The sequence below is a fragment of the Amia ocellicauda genome, chromosome 7 (assembly GCF_036373705.1).
Source record: "Amia ocellicauda isolate fAmiCal2 chromosome 7, fAmiCal2.hap1, whole genome shotgun sequence".
In the NCBI taxonomy this organism is placed as follows: Eukaryota; Metazoa; Chordata; class Actinopteri; order Amiiformes; family Amiidae; genus Amia; species Amia ocellicauda.
In genome coordinates this window covers 3465376-3479436 of record NC_089856.1, presented here as the reverse complement: position 1 = coordinate 3479436, position 14061 = coordinate 3465376, and the positions used below count along the sequence as shown (strand labels likewise).

At 49.7% G+C, this 14061-nt stretch overlaps 1 protein-coding gene across 1 annotated transcript; it reads left to right on the top strand.

The window, feature by feature from the left end:
• The first annotated feature begins 1052 nt into the window (after positions 1–1052).
• LOC136752544 (tetratricopeptide repeat protein 39A) lies at positions 1053–13900 on the top strand. Its single transcript, XM_066707961.1, has 18 exons — positions 1053–1272; positions 2927–3031; positions 5635–5766; positions 6413–6489; positions 6676–6743; positions 7288–7352; positions 7823–7922; positions 8229–8294; positions 8710–8818; positions 9190–9257; positions 9406–9465; positions 9793–9954; positions 10253–10344; positions 10670–10790; positions 11026–11137; positions 11523–11637; positions 11785–11901; positions 12133–13900. Exons 1-18 carry the CDS (start codon positions 1235–1237, stop codon positions 12248–12250), a joined length of 1725 nt encoding a protein of 574 aa, XP_066564058.1. The 5' UTR covers positions 1053–1234; the 3' UTR covers positions 12251–13900.
• The last annotated feature ends 161 nt before the right edge of the window (positions 13901–14061 follow it).

Genomic DNA, 14061 nt, shown 5'->3' with positions numbered 1-14061 from the left:
TAGTGTATTTGGACTTTTGTGGGGTTTATCTGCTCAAAGGAGCGGCTAAACTGCGATCAGGGTGAAGGGTGGCAAGTAGAGCGTTGGGATTCTGAACATGTTGACGCACGTCGTCTTTACTGCCCCGTCTGTGAAGCCACAGCAGAGACAGCAGTGGTCCTCCTGAATTCTCCAGCATGCTGAGCTGATTGTTTGATCCCTGCACAAGCAACCACACATCTGAATACTTCAGTGATGGTACTCCAATCAATCCAATTCCATCCAAAATCTTGAATGGACAGTAAGCAGTAAAATACATTAAAAACATTAAAAACCTCCAGCCCCACATGGTGACCAGTTCAGTCTGGGAGGGAATGAGGGGATGGTGGAACTGTGATGGTTGCACACTTTTGATAGCGGCTCAGAAAGAGTAATGTTCACCTTGAGATTCATCTATGATGTTCTTTTCACTTCATGTATAATCCTCTCATCCTGAAGAAAACAAACAAAAGCGTCTGTAGTACTATTGACAGGGAATTCTGTTTAAATCCCCTGTAGTGTGAACGGGAAATGCTGGGAGAAATCATTGGCAATTACTGTAGCAACAGGTGCGGAGCTGGTGGGTGAACAAGTATTTTTCAGGATGATGTCGGTGGATTGAGTGATAGTGATTGAAGAGGGACATGTGTTACCAGTACAGCATCACATTATATGGTGGGCTTACGTTTGGTACTGCACTTAGAAAACGCATGTCTGTATGATTAATTACACTGATCAGATTGGACCCACGCAGCGCTGCGGGTTGGTGGCTGTGGCTGCGGTCCAATCAGCGCGCACAGCTGCGCATCCTCCTGCCCGGATCCGCAGGTTTGCTCTGGTCTGCGCTGCAGCACCAGGGGATCGCTGCGACTCTGCAGATCTGCGCAGAGCTGCGGGGTCTGCGCCACACGAACAACCTGTCGAGATGCCGTGGCAGAGCCGGCGGTGCGCCGGGCTCCCGCACGCAGGGCTGGGCGGGCTGAGGTCCGGTGGCGCTGGGAGGAGCCCCGCTGTCGCCGCGCTGCAGCGGAAGTGCAGGTACCTGTCCCGGCGACACTCCGCATTCCCTCAGAGCGCCTCCTCCGCCGCTCCGCCGCTCGGCCGCCAGCACCCTGTCCGGACGGGCTTCCAGTGCCGGCCGCCTCTCTGCCCCGCAGCTGCGCTGTCCTGCCGGCTCTGAAGACCCGCTCCTCACCTGGGGGTCAGCGCGGCCACCATGTCGAGCAACGGGAAAGAGCCGCCCGCCTGCGGGGAGTAAGTGCGCAGCTGGCGGCGCTCAGCGCCCGGACCCGCGTCCTCCGCCGTTAGACTGAGCGCGTCGACATTGTGGAAACCATTTCCACACCGAGACACCATATGTGAATATGTTGTGTTTGTTGTTATGCAAAGTAATTACAATAATGAAAACCGGTGCGTTTCCGTGAACGTTAACTATGTACAGTTATACTGTTATACCGTGACGCTGACGTGTCTGTTTGTTTTTTAATAATTATTAATATTCCCAGTTCAACGTGAACAATGATGATTTGGCTTCGTGACGTCACGCACTCCGTACTGTACATGTATGTTACACGCGTGTTCTGCCATCCGGACACGTACAGAGCGGAGTTACTTCGGTCTCGATGCCATTACTTCATGGTTGTGTGGTGGGAGCTGTTCCCAGGTTTCCACCACGTTGTTTTGGGGGTTTGGGTGTGGAGTGCGTGTGTAACACGACTGAGGAATTAATCCAGACGTTTGAAACCAACAGTAACAACAAGACGGTTTTCCGTTTTGGTTTGGATTTCAGTTCTGCAGTGAAATACACTGTTAGCAATCGAGTAGCCCAGACAACCATTCCATAAAACAATGAGTTATTGTTCCTTCAGTCATGAATACCTGCGAGCCTTACAGGTCAGTAGATTCAAAATGATGAGAACAGAGCAATAGGACATTGTTCCTGGGGCAGAATTGTCAGTTACTGTAAAAGGGCAGTCAGGCACGTTACTGAGATGACATTTCAGACCAAGTCTTTCCTAAGTCATTCAGAGAGCTATTGAAAGTGATGTGTGTTGCCATTATACAGGAGAGTGTTGTTTCATTAGCTCTGTGCGACTCCCTTCTCTGTCTCAAACATATTCCCCTTCTGCTGGTACTATCCTGTGAAACTCGGCACGGCCGCCTCAGCGTGCGTCCCCGGTGCCCGTGTTCAGTGGCCGCAGGGATTGCCCCTCTGGGTGCTTTCCTCATCCCGGGGGGCAGACTCTGGCTGCCGCGTGTTGTTGTGTATGTATTTGCTTGGTTAGGAGCAGCTCCAGGCCCCTCACGTGTGGATCTGTCAACACCTCCCGTGCAAAGCCATTCACAGGCACACTGTGTGCACAAGGGCCCGATAAGACGAAGCTTCCCTCTGCCGCTGCAGTCGAGAGATCACATTCACGGGCCTCCGATAACAGCTGATGAGCAGCTTTGGAGGCAGGCATTCACAGGGCCATTATTGTTATAATGTGCAAATTCCTTCTCATGAGAGCTAATGATCAGATAGGCCCTTCTTCTCAAAAGAAAGTGAATGGGTATATTTATATTTTATTTTAAAACAAGGTGTGACAGCTCACTCCTCTGATTGCTAAGAGTGTAGCTCTGAGGTCAGTGCGTCATGCCGGAGCTGTACTGGGTTCTGGTGTGCTGCTTACTGGACCACATTCATGTCATGTACTGTGGGCATACGCCACTGTTTGAGTGTGTAACTGGGCCCGGTTTGTGAGCTGAATGCTTACTGTTCTAGTTCAGTGCGTGTTGGTACTGTGATGTTCTACATTGGTTCAGTGTGTGTGCTGTACTGTTACTGTGCTGTGTGTTTTTTGTGTGTGCGTCTGTGCGTGCACGTGTGCTGAACCTCTGTCAGTCAGTGTACTGTGTCTCTCCACAGCTCTCCTCCCATCGACCTGCAGTCGTCCTTAGAGGAATGCATGGAGGCCTTGGACCTGTTCCTCAACAACAAGTTCAGCGAGAGCCTGGACAAGCTGCGGCCACGGTGAGTACCGACCCCGGCACCGCGGGGGAACACTGCCCGATGCCCCCTGCTAACGAGCCGTAGACGCTCTCGGACAGTGGCTTTTAGATGTGGCGTGCTTGAACGAGTCTAAGGAGGAACTCTGCCCGAGGTCATGGATTGGCACCTCGCTGTTCTCTAGAGCTCTTTCCAGGTGAACTCTCAGTCCCTTCACTGAACATATTGTCAAATTCTGAATGTGTTGAATAAAGCCTTGCACATTGATTTGAGCGGCTATAAAAAGGAGCCCTTTCATAACGACTGCAAAATATATGTGTCTTGGGAAGTGGGCAAAGCTTAAGAGACAACAGTAGGAAACCAGGAGGCACAGGGCTCCAAAGATAGGGATTAAGATGCCACACTCAATGTATCTGTGAAGGCTGGTTCAGTGACTGTAATAGCCACTGTAATGTATTGGTCACATGACTAGTGTGCTTCCCCCTGCGATCGTCTGTGAAGCTTCTCTGAATGAGAGCTCCACTCGGTTTACTGTTCACACTGGACATGAATGAAATCATTGCAATCGCTCAGCAGTTGGACCCATTTCAGTTTCCTGTCACTGGTTTCCTTAAGGAGCGCTTCTGCCTCCTGTTATCGATTCATTATAAAATCGACAACAAGATTCATTACAGATTAATAATATGAGCTTAATACATTACACAGTGGAAACGTAATAAACTGGCCTAGCAAAAACATAACTGTAGGTTTTTCACTCCCCCTCACAGGGTCTAAGATCCACCAGGGATCCCCTTGTAAGGGCCGGCTGTGACGATGTACAAGAAAGAGCTGAATTGATGCTGAGGGTGCAGATGCACGGAGCTGACCTGTCTACCTTTTAGACTGATGTTATTAAACCGGGCATTTTTCACACTGTCAGTATTTAGAGTCCCATCAAATCTCTTAAGTAGTCAAATTAGAGGCCGGAAGAGGAGTCGGGTGAGATTGTGCAGGAGGGGACTGGGCCTGCCTGAAACTAAATGGTTGAGATCAGACTGAAAGCAGGACGTGATGCAGAGGTGATGCACGATGACACAGATACTCGACCCGATATTCGGTTCCCACATTCATGAACAGCTGAGAAAGAGGCTGCCAGGAAATACTGTACAGCAGACGCCGCAGAGATGCACAGAAACGTGTGGCGTTGTCATTCGTGAAGATACCCATCTGGGTGAAACCCTTTAACTAAATGTGCGTGTTTTGTACATTTCAAAGTCTGAATGTGGCTCCTCTGCTGCCGGACAGTGTAATCACAGAGCTGTTTGCCTGTTAATCATTGATGTGAGAGAGACGGGCAGGTCTTGAAGGAAGGTTTCTGCGCCACCAGGATACGGCGTGTTTGCTCAGGTGACGCCCAGGTGCAGGTCTAGCTCTCTGCTTACTCTGCGCTCAGGCAGGAGGCAAATAAGGGTGGGACTGAGGCCCTTCCCCCCCCCCAGATTCCCTGTCCGTGTCCCAGGCTGCGTGTGAGCTCAGTCAGTCCGACACCTCGTCCCTCCCCACATAGCAACAGCGCAATCTCTTCCACCAAAATTTAATTCCACCCCCCATCCGCTGTCGCAGTGAAGCGGCTCGTGACGTAAGACGGTCGGAAGTGGGAATTTTTACTTTGATTATTCTATGTATTTATCATACCAAAAGCAAACTGAATCTTCTACCCCCCCTCCAGTGTGTATCCGTTCTCAGCACCATTTAGAGGCGTTTTGCATCGTGTTTTCCCTTCCCCTTTTAAAGGTTGATTTAGTGTGACTCATTTTGAAATACCCTGTGTATCAGAGTTTAATAACAAGATCTATAATAAAACAAAGAAGCTACAGTGCGTACACTTCTTTATAAAGCATGCTCCTTCAGTCTCTGCATTACATCCGAACTGTGAGGTACATCAGGAGTGACAATTCTCATTATTGTTCATTACGTGTGTGTTTATACTCGATTTAATGACGTCATTAAGTTCAGTTGTTATTCGAACTGGTTTCTGATCCCCGTATAGAAAATCCAACTGGAATACTTCGGTATTTAGGCACTCAATTCTGGACATCTGAAGTTTCACACAGAGAGTTGTCAAAATCTGGAACAAACTCCCCAGCGATGCGGTTGCGGCGGTGTTTGTTTTAAAGGCAGGCAGCAGACAAACACTTTGCATCAGTGGAGCAGAAAAGAGAACACTTCCCTATTTCCCTCATTTTGAATAAAATATTTTTAATATTAACACTAAATGGCTTTTTATGTTTTTTTAGTTGATCCTGATCACGTCAGTGGAGACGTGACACCACTGAACCAGATCAAATGTACCAGTGTATTTAATCCGGATCAGAAATGGCAGTGTAAACGCACCCAGGGGTTGGAATTCCCTCACTTGGTTCTTGCTAAGGGGTCCTATTAAAAGCAGCAGGAATCAAGATAACCCTGAAAGAAAACCACACAAAGGAGCTGTCTGAGCTCATTCTAGTACAGCAGGACGATGTCAAATATCTATTTTAATCTTTGTATTATTTATATTATTATAAAGCTACTACAGTATGAGGAATCTATATAGTATATGTTAACCAGCACAGTCTGAGCCCGCGTGTCGTATGTGCCCACTGCAGGATCCGGGACAGCATGTACCACGCCCTCATCTACGCTACCATCCTGGAGATGCAGGCCATGATGACCTTCGAGCAGGACGACATCGCCAGCGCCGGCAGCACCATGAAGAGCGCGCAGGAGGTGTGCCAGAGGTACGGCCCCACCGCCCCCCGTGGTGTCAGGGTTTCTGCTGCCTCTGTATGGCCGGGGTGGACGCTTTGAGCTTCCTTATCTGGACCACTTTCACGCCTCTCTCAAGCGGTTGTCACTCATCACAGAGGGCAGAGTTTTCCTTTTGATTTCGTGACACCTGGAGTTGATGGTTGCTGTTATTGGCTCCATGAGTCGGCACAAGCAGACGCAGTCCGTTTAGATGCCCTCGGATCTGACCCCAGCTGCAGGGCTATTATGAAAGATCCCCTTTTAACTTCTGGATCAGGCAAATGAGTGCATTTCCATGCCTGCCTGTTCTCGCCATTCATCTGGTTGGAATTTGACTGCATTTGCATGAGAGCTGGATGGCTGTGGACTATGGGCGCTCTGAGCAGGGTCTGACAATGCAGTCTACTGCGCACAGAGTGCGCCCCATCTGTGGCCTCATCAGGAGAGCCCAGGCGTTTGCAAGAGTGCCGAGACACCCACTGCCTTTAACCTTTTTATTTTATTTTATTCTCCTTCTACCTTCTCCCTCCCTCCCTCTCTCTCAAGTAATTTAACCGGCATTGAAGACCCATTCAGCTCTCCTATTCTCCTATTTGACGCATCGTTTTTCCTTTTCTCTTTGATCCCGCCCCCAAGGTTTCGGAAGAAGTCCACCGTGGTCGGCTCCATCACAAGTGTGGTCAGCAAGTCTTCTGGAGATGACTTCACTGAAGGTCAGTGGGCTGGGGAGTCCGGCGAGGTGGGCATGGGATTGTGATGTCGCTCATGAGAGTCAACATCCTCCCCTGGAACTTTCATATATATATTTAATAATAATAATATTAAGTGTCTATGAGCAGTAAGGCCTCCTGCTGTCTGCATGCAGCACTGTGCTCTAACGCTCCTGTGTGTGTTTGCAGAGGAGCTCCACGCCGAGGCCTGCTACGCCGAGTGCCTGCTGCAGAGAGCCGCGCTGACCTTCCTACAGGTGAGGCCGGGGGGGGTACTGCACCACTGCTGCCACACCGGTGTTTCCCAAACCTCTGAAGCCCAGATCACAGCTACATAAGATCATTTTCTATTCGTGTTCATTGTCTTGAGGCACACGACCCCTCCTGCCCGCCTCATAAACTTCCTTCCAGGGAGAATCCTTTTCTTTTCCAGATGTACAGAGGGAGTCACTATTTAAATAAGGGGCAGGAGACCTACTGATGTCATCCAACAGTCTGTAGTCTAAGTTCTCTCCTTTCCACCCTGCAGTGTAGCATCACACTTCACAATTAGCTTCTCAATATGATGTCGTCTGGTCTAATTCATTCCCATGTATGTATGAAATTAATATTCGCAAGTTTTACCAATCGAACGGATGAAAAAATGATGGGAATTGTTAGAAAGGAAAATTTGACGAAGCTAAGATTTAATTGGGGAGTACAGGCAAGGGTAGGAGTGTTAATGTCACATCGCCCCTCTCACAGAACCTTTTCTCTGTTTTGGAAACAGCTGTATTTTTTTCCTTCTTATACTCTCACCAGGATGAGAACATGATGGGTTTCATCAAGGGAGGCATCAAGGTGCGCAATAGTTACATGATATACAAGTAAGTGTGTGCTGAAGACGTAGAAATTAGAGATGTGCGTATATTTATATATATGTGTGTGTGTGCTTTGGTTTAAAAAAACAGGTTGTCATTACTGTAGTTATTGGGGAGGTTGCCAATCAATCAATTAATCACTCAATCAGTCGATTAGTCTGATTGTATTTGCTGTTGCGACTCTTCACGAGTGTTGCAGGGCGCGGACTTTCACAGATTTAACACAAGAGCCAGAACAGTGACTGCAGTTACTCTACAGGCATTGAGACCCGTAAGAGTCAGTTTAACTAGCAGGCACAGAGGAGAGAAAAACAAAACCCTCCCCAGGAGATCCTCACGTCTCTGGGGGTCCAAGGCCCTGCGGTTTGCCCCCAGCCCCCTCCCCCCCAGGCTGAAGATAATGCTGATCAATTGAAGGTGTTGTGAAAGCGAGAGCTGCTGTACTAACGACTCTCGTGCTGCTTGTCCGTGTCCAGGGAGCTGCACGGCTTCACGCAGGCGCACGGTTTCCACAGGGGACCCAGCCACACCCACTTGGAGGGGGCAGTGTCTCTGGGGATCGGCGCCTTCAACTTGGTACGTTCTGCATCTCGGGTCGAGGAACCCCGGGGGCTCGGACAGGCCCCTTCAACACACAGCACCTTGTATATCGTTAGAACCTTGCATATATTTATTTTAAGAGAATGTACAAATATTATAACTGGCCTGTTTAAGAATATTCTGTAAGTCTTTATTTTTAGATTGTATTGTAGTGTACATGTAGGATGTTTAACTGATTTTATAACTTTGATGGATCGTCATGCTTTCAGAATTCAGTGCTGTTTTGTGTTATGTATTCCCCACCCCAACACAACATTGTTAATTCTGCTCTCTCTCCTCCAGACGCTGTCGCTCGTCCCGCCCCGCATTCTCCGGCTCTTGGAATTTGCTGGCTTCTCTGGGGATAAGGTACCAGCTCTCCCATCTACTGGGTGCCAATTTGTGGTGCCAATAAAAGCAAGGAAATCTATTATTTTAAAAACGAAACTAAAAACAGGGTGGAATCACAAAAACAAGGTGGCTGTCTGGTGTGCCTGCGTTCAGATGGCGTATACTCTTAAAAGATGCCCAGCACTCTCCACAGAACTACAGGGTGCAGGGATTTCCAGGTCGGGTTTGTGACGGAGGGCGTTTTGAAGCCACTCGGGTCACGTAGGAACGGGGGACGCATGGCTGTGGAGAGCAGAGTAACCTAGGGAGAGAAGTGAAGGGGGAGGGTCCAGTGGCCTGGGAACCGGACTGGCACAGGTTCACACACGGTGGGCACCAGCTGGAAATATTTTTGTAATTTTATTCTCTCCCTCTCTCTCCGTCTTCTCTGCAGGACTACGGACTCTCCCAGCTGCATGAAGGAGCCACCTCCCTGAACCTGCGCTCCATGCTGTGTGCCCTGCTGCTGCTCTGCTACTACACCTTCCTGTCCTTCATTCTGGGTACTGGCATCTCCGCACACCTCGGCACACACACACACACACACACACACACACACTCCGGGGATCCTGGGGTCTGACTTTGTGTCGGGGACGTCACCCCTCTCTTCGTGTGACGGGGGCTGGAATGCTGCACGGGGGCTGCTGGGGGAGTGTGTGTAGATTTAGTCAGAGATCCAGGGATGGGTGTGTCACTCAGATAAGTCTTTCATAAAATGCCTAGAAACAAAAGTTGGGGTGCTTGGGGGTTATCCTTCTGAGGGCTCTGGTTCAGTCTGTGTTTGCTGTTCCTGTGGGAGAGGGTAGGCAAGGGATGTGCATTTTAGACTGTAATATCAGTGAGTAAGATTCTCTCTCTCGCTCTCTCTCTGCAGGGACGGGAGAAGGGGAGGTGACTGAAGCTGAGAGATTGCTGAAGCCGTTCCTGGTTCGATACCCTCGGGTGAGTCAGGAAGAGGGACGTGGTCACACTGGAGAGCCATATTGACATCCCACACCAATGCCACCCTGTGTTCTTCCATGCATGTGTGCGTGCTTGTGTGTACAGCAGCAATCGCAAACCTCTCACACTGTGTCTCTCCGTCTCTCAGGGGGCCATATTCCTGTTTTTCGCAGGCCGAGCCGAGGAGATAAAAGGGAACATAGACGAGGTGAGGCTGGTGTATGAGAGGATGGTTTCTGGTTGCATATGTGCCACCACTGTACTGTACAGGCCTGGCCCTCTCCTGTGTGGGATATTGGGTCACCCCACAATGATGTATAACGACGCATTACATTACATTACATTATTTGTCATTTAGCAGATGCTCTTACCCATTTATACAGCTGGGCATTTTACTGGAGCAATCTAAGTGAAGTACTCCACAGTGCTGCCTCCGGGTTGTCTCTACCCATGAAGCTTGTAACGCATTGCTCGTGAAGCCTGGTGGTCAGGTCCGCCATTAACCCCTGTGGGTGCTGTGTGTCTGTGTGGCCAGGCGGTGGCGCTGTTCGACGAAGGCTGCAAGGCCCAGCAGGCGTGGAAGCAGTTCCACCACATGTGCTACTGGGAGCTGATGTGGTGCTACACCTTCAAGAGGGCGTGGAAGATGGCCTACTTCTACGCCGACCTGCTGAGCAAGGAGAGCCGCTGGTCCAAGGTTGGTGTGAGATGCTGGGGTGCAGAGGGAGACCCCTGCAGCACAGAGTCTGCAGCCATGCAGGGCTAGCAGTGGGGAACAACCCTTTCAATAAGAGCTGCAGCTTACAAATGAATGAATGAGTGTGTGAATGAATGCTGCAGTGTGACCACAGCGGGGCGTTCAGCTAGAAGGAGTGGAACACTTCAGTGGGCTGACAGGTGCCCCCCGAGAACATAACCAGGGTATGCGTCTCACTGCATTCCTGTCTTCAGTGGACTCACCCGTCCTCTCTCGCTCTCTCCCTCTCTCCCTCCAGGCCATGTACGTGTACATGAAAGCCGCCTACCTCAGCATGCTGCCTGTGGACGAAGCCCGGCCCTTTGGGGAACAGGAAGTGGAGCTCTTCAGGTAAACGGACTGTCACACACACACACGCCTACACACTCGCTGCCCTGTGTCTCTGGAGCACAGCCAATCCCTGAAAAGCACTCATGGGGGGTGGGGGAGGGGTGGGTATCCACACCCTATGCCTTTGTGTGTGTGTTTTTTTTTTTTACCAGATCCTGGCATTGTATGTCTATTTCATTGCATCCAAACAGTACCGTTACCATATCGGCCGCCGGCTTTTAGTTACAGGGAATTTAGTAAAAATGAAATTAATTGGACTGTGATTTCGTCCACTACATTTGTCCCGTCTCTCCTCCTCCCCCCTCCTCCTCTCTCTCTGTTTCAGACAGGTGGACTCCTTCAAACAGAAGATAGCTGGGAAATCCCCCCCAACCGAGAAATTCGCCATTCGTAAGGCGCGCCGCTACAAGGCCAGCTCACCCGTCCTGTTGCCAGTGCCTGTGCTGGTAAGAGTCTGAGAGAGTTCAGGGTAGAGGGGTTTGTTATTATTGTACAGAATTACATTCACACTTCTTCTGAATCATGATTCTGTCGGCAGCACTCTTCACGTCGCTCCACACAATTTAGGTTTCGGTGTGGCGCGTCGGTGTCTGAAGATCGCCCGCTCGATCTGCCGTGAATCGTGTGTCTGTTGCGGATTCTGTGCCTCGTGCCGTTCTTCATTTCTCCCTTGCGTTGCAGGAGATGATGTACATGTGGAACGGCTTCACCATGATCAGGAAGCGGCCGGAGCTGACGAGGGGAATGATGGAGACGCTTCTGGAGGCACAGCGCACCCTGCAGGAAGCACCAGGTATCGCACAGTCTCTACCCCTCCATTGCCCCGTTACAGCACGGTCACAATCGGGAGAGTGTAGTTTCACAACATGCTGTTCACATACTTTATTTGTTTGGAAGGAGTCCCACACTTGAAACCAACTAACCAATGATAACTAAGCTCTCTCTCTCTCTCAGTTCAGTTTACACTTTTCTGCCATGTCTGTCTGTCTGTCTGTCTCTCTATATTATTTTATTAACAGAAAGTACTTGGGAATTTGATTGCTACATTTATTTAACGTAGCAGAACAATAATGTCTGTCTGTCTGTCTGTCTCTGTGGGTCCGTCTCACTCTGTGTGTGTGTGTGTGTGTGTGTGTGTGTGTGTGTGTGTGTGTGTGTCCGTCCCTCTGTCACTGCAGCGAATGACTACTCTGTGGACGACCGCAGTGTGATCCTGCTGCTGAAGGGACTTTGTCTGAAGAACGAGGGACAGACCAGGGCTGCGGAGGAGTGTTTCCTTCAGGTCTACAAGAGGTAAGTGGCTCCTCACAGGCCGAGTCTCTGGTCAGCCCTCAGTGACCGCACTACCTGCTCGGTCAGGACAGTGGCTGCTTTTTCATTTATTTTACCCCGGAGTGGTTAAGTATGGTGTCTGAATTATGTCAATTGCTGTCCTTGCAGTGAGAAGAAGATCAAATACGACAGCTACCTGGTGCCCAACGCCTTGCTGGAGCTCAGCCTGCTGTACATCGAGATGGGCCGCAAGGAGGAGGCCGTCAAGCTGCTGCAGCGTGCCAAGTGAGTCCCCGTGCGTCGCCCCCGGTGGCCATGTCTCATTTCACACCAAACACGCGAGCTGCGGGGGCTCCCAGACCGAAGCGTCCTCTCACACCTGCTTTAAAAACACGGCCCTTAAGGGGACAGTAGGGGGCAGCCTTTGACAGTAACGGCTGGGGTAGAAGTCTTAGCAAAGCTTGTTCAGCCTCCTCCCCTTCTCATTCCTCCTGTGTTGTGTGGCCTTCCGTACAGGACCCACTACAAGGACTACTCCATGGAGTCGAGGACTCAGTTCCGGATTCACGCTGCTCTCTCCAAACTCAGAGCCAACACCGACGACACAGAGGAGGCCTCCAGCACACAGCTGTGACGGACAGACCTGCCACTCCCGTCCCGATCTCCCTTCCGCCCCCCGTTTGACAAGAGAGCCACGCACCTACAGCAGTTTAGCCAGGCTGAGGGCGGGTCAGTCCCGTCAGCCTGCTCCTGATTGGTCTGCACCGCTAGCGGATGAGCTGCCAGCGACAATCTTTAACCCCTTGCTTCCCCCCGAACTTTTATTCCTGCCAGACACCTCTCTAGTGTTTAGTTTGTTAAATTGTATACAGAAGTTTAAATTTCATCATCATCATCCCACCTGGGGAACAGTTAATGGGGCGAGGTGATGTCATTTTTCTGAGAGGACTGCAATAGCAGACTATTTTGAATTCCTTTTGTTCCCTCTCCTCCCTGCTTGTGTTTACCGCGATTTGCGGTGTCTTTCCCATTTTCGTGTTGGCGGCGCTCCTTTAGCCGTCCAGTTAAAAAGGTTTTGGGATACTATTCTTTTTGTGTCCCTTTTTAACAAGTTTTGTACATGATTGAAAAACAACATATCCATCTGTAGTGTGAACTGACCAACAGGAAGCCCCTCTCCACCCGTCTGTGTGTGTTGGTCTGTACGTGAACAGTGTTCACAGAAGCGGCTCGGTGGGAGACCATGCCATACAGACCTCTGGGAAAAACCCACTCGGGTCAAGTGGGTCTATTGACACTGTGGATCCTGTGAGAGCCTGGCTCCTCCCCATCCCTTTGAAACGTGCCAACCTCGCTGTTTTTCTATGCGTTTTTAATTGTGCACTAGCGTGGGTATTCACCGAGAGAACCAAGTGTTTTTAGATGTTTACGGTTCTTACAAGCCTGGTTCCAGTGGACTCAGCTCTGCCTCAACACCTGTCCTGGAGACACCGGGCGGAGCGTGTAGGTTGTAATTTAGCAACGAGATAGTGTATCCCCAAACGTCCCATAGACACAGTGCAGTAAAGCACTTTTTACTCCTATTCAGAACTTCTCATTATGGGGCCTCCTCATGCCATGCTACTTAACCATAAACCATCTGAGACCTACTGGTCATTCACTATCACCCCCCAGCTCAGAACGGATTAGCCCACCTTAGTACCTCCACATGCAAATATAATACATATAGAGACTACACAATTCCACTGTGCCAAACAATCCACATTCCAGCTGCAATAAGAGCTCTAAACCACAGGGTGCATAGAGACTGTAGGAGCTTAGCTCATCTCAACCTGGCATGCGGTGATAACCGGTGGCGCAGGACAGTGGGGGTAAGTTGTGTGTGAAGGGAAGACAGACTGAAATCCTCCAAGACCTTTTTAAATGTTTAGAAAAAAATATTTCATATTCAAACCGGTCCTGCAAGCCAGAAAGCAGGACAGGGGGTGTGGGAATGAACACCCCACGAATGAAAGCCATATGCACGAAATACATATACACCCAGCGTGCCTTCCACATCTCCGTGCTGGGGTGAGATTTCTCAGCGATGCTCCCCTTTACAAAGGGCTCAATTGTGGATACAGTGCCTTTCTGCAGTGGCTCAGGGCTGGGTCACACACTACAGCACAGCCTTACTGCGTCAAGGCTGTACACTTCAGTGTTTTAGCCTTGTATCGAGGGTGCTTTCTATTGTTAAAGACACGATACTGTAATAAAAATTGTTCTATTTAACCTTTAAACTGTTCTTTCCTGCGTCTCCAATGTTTTCATTCTTAAGGATTTAATTTTTTTAAGAAAAGCATAGTGCTCTGGAAATTAGTTTTGCTAATTAATTAATGCTTTAATCACTCCCTGCAGTGCTTTGTCTGTTTATATTTTTCTACAAGTGGGGTCTGAAAGGTATTT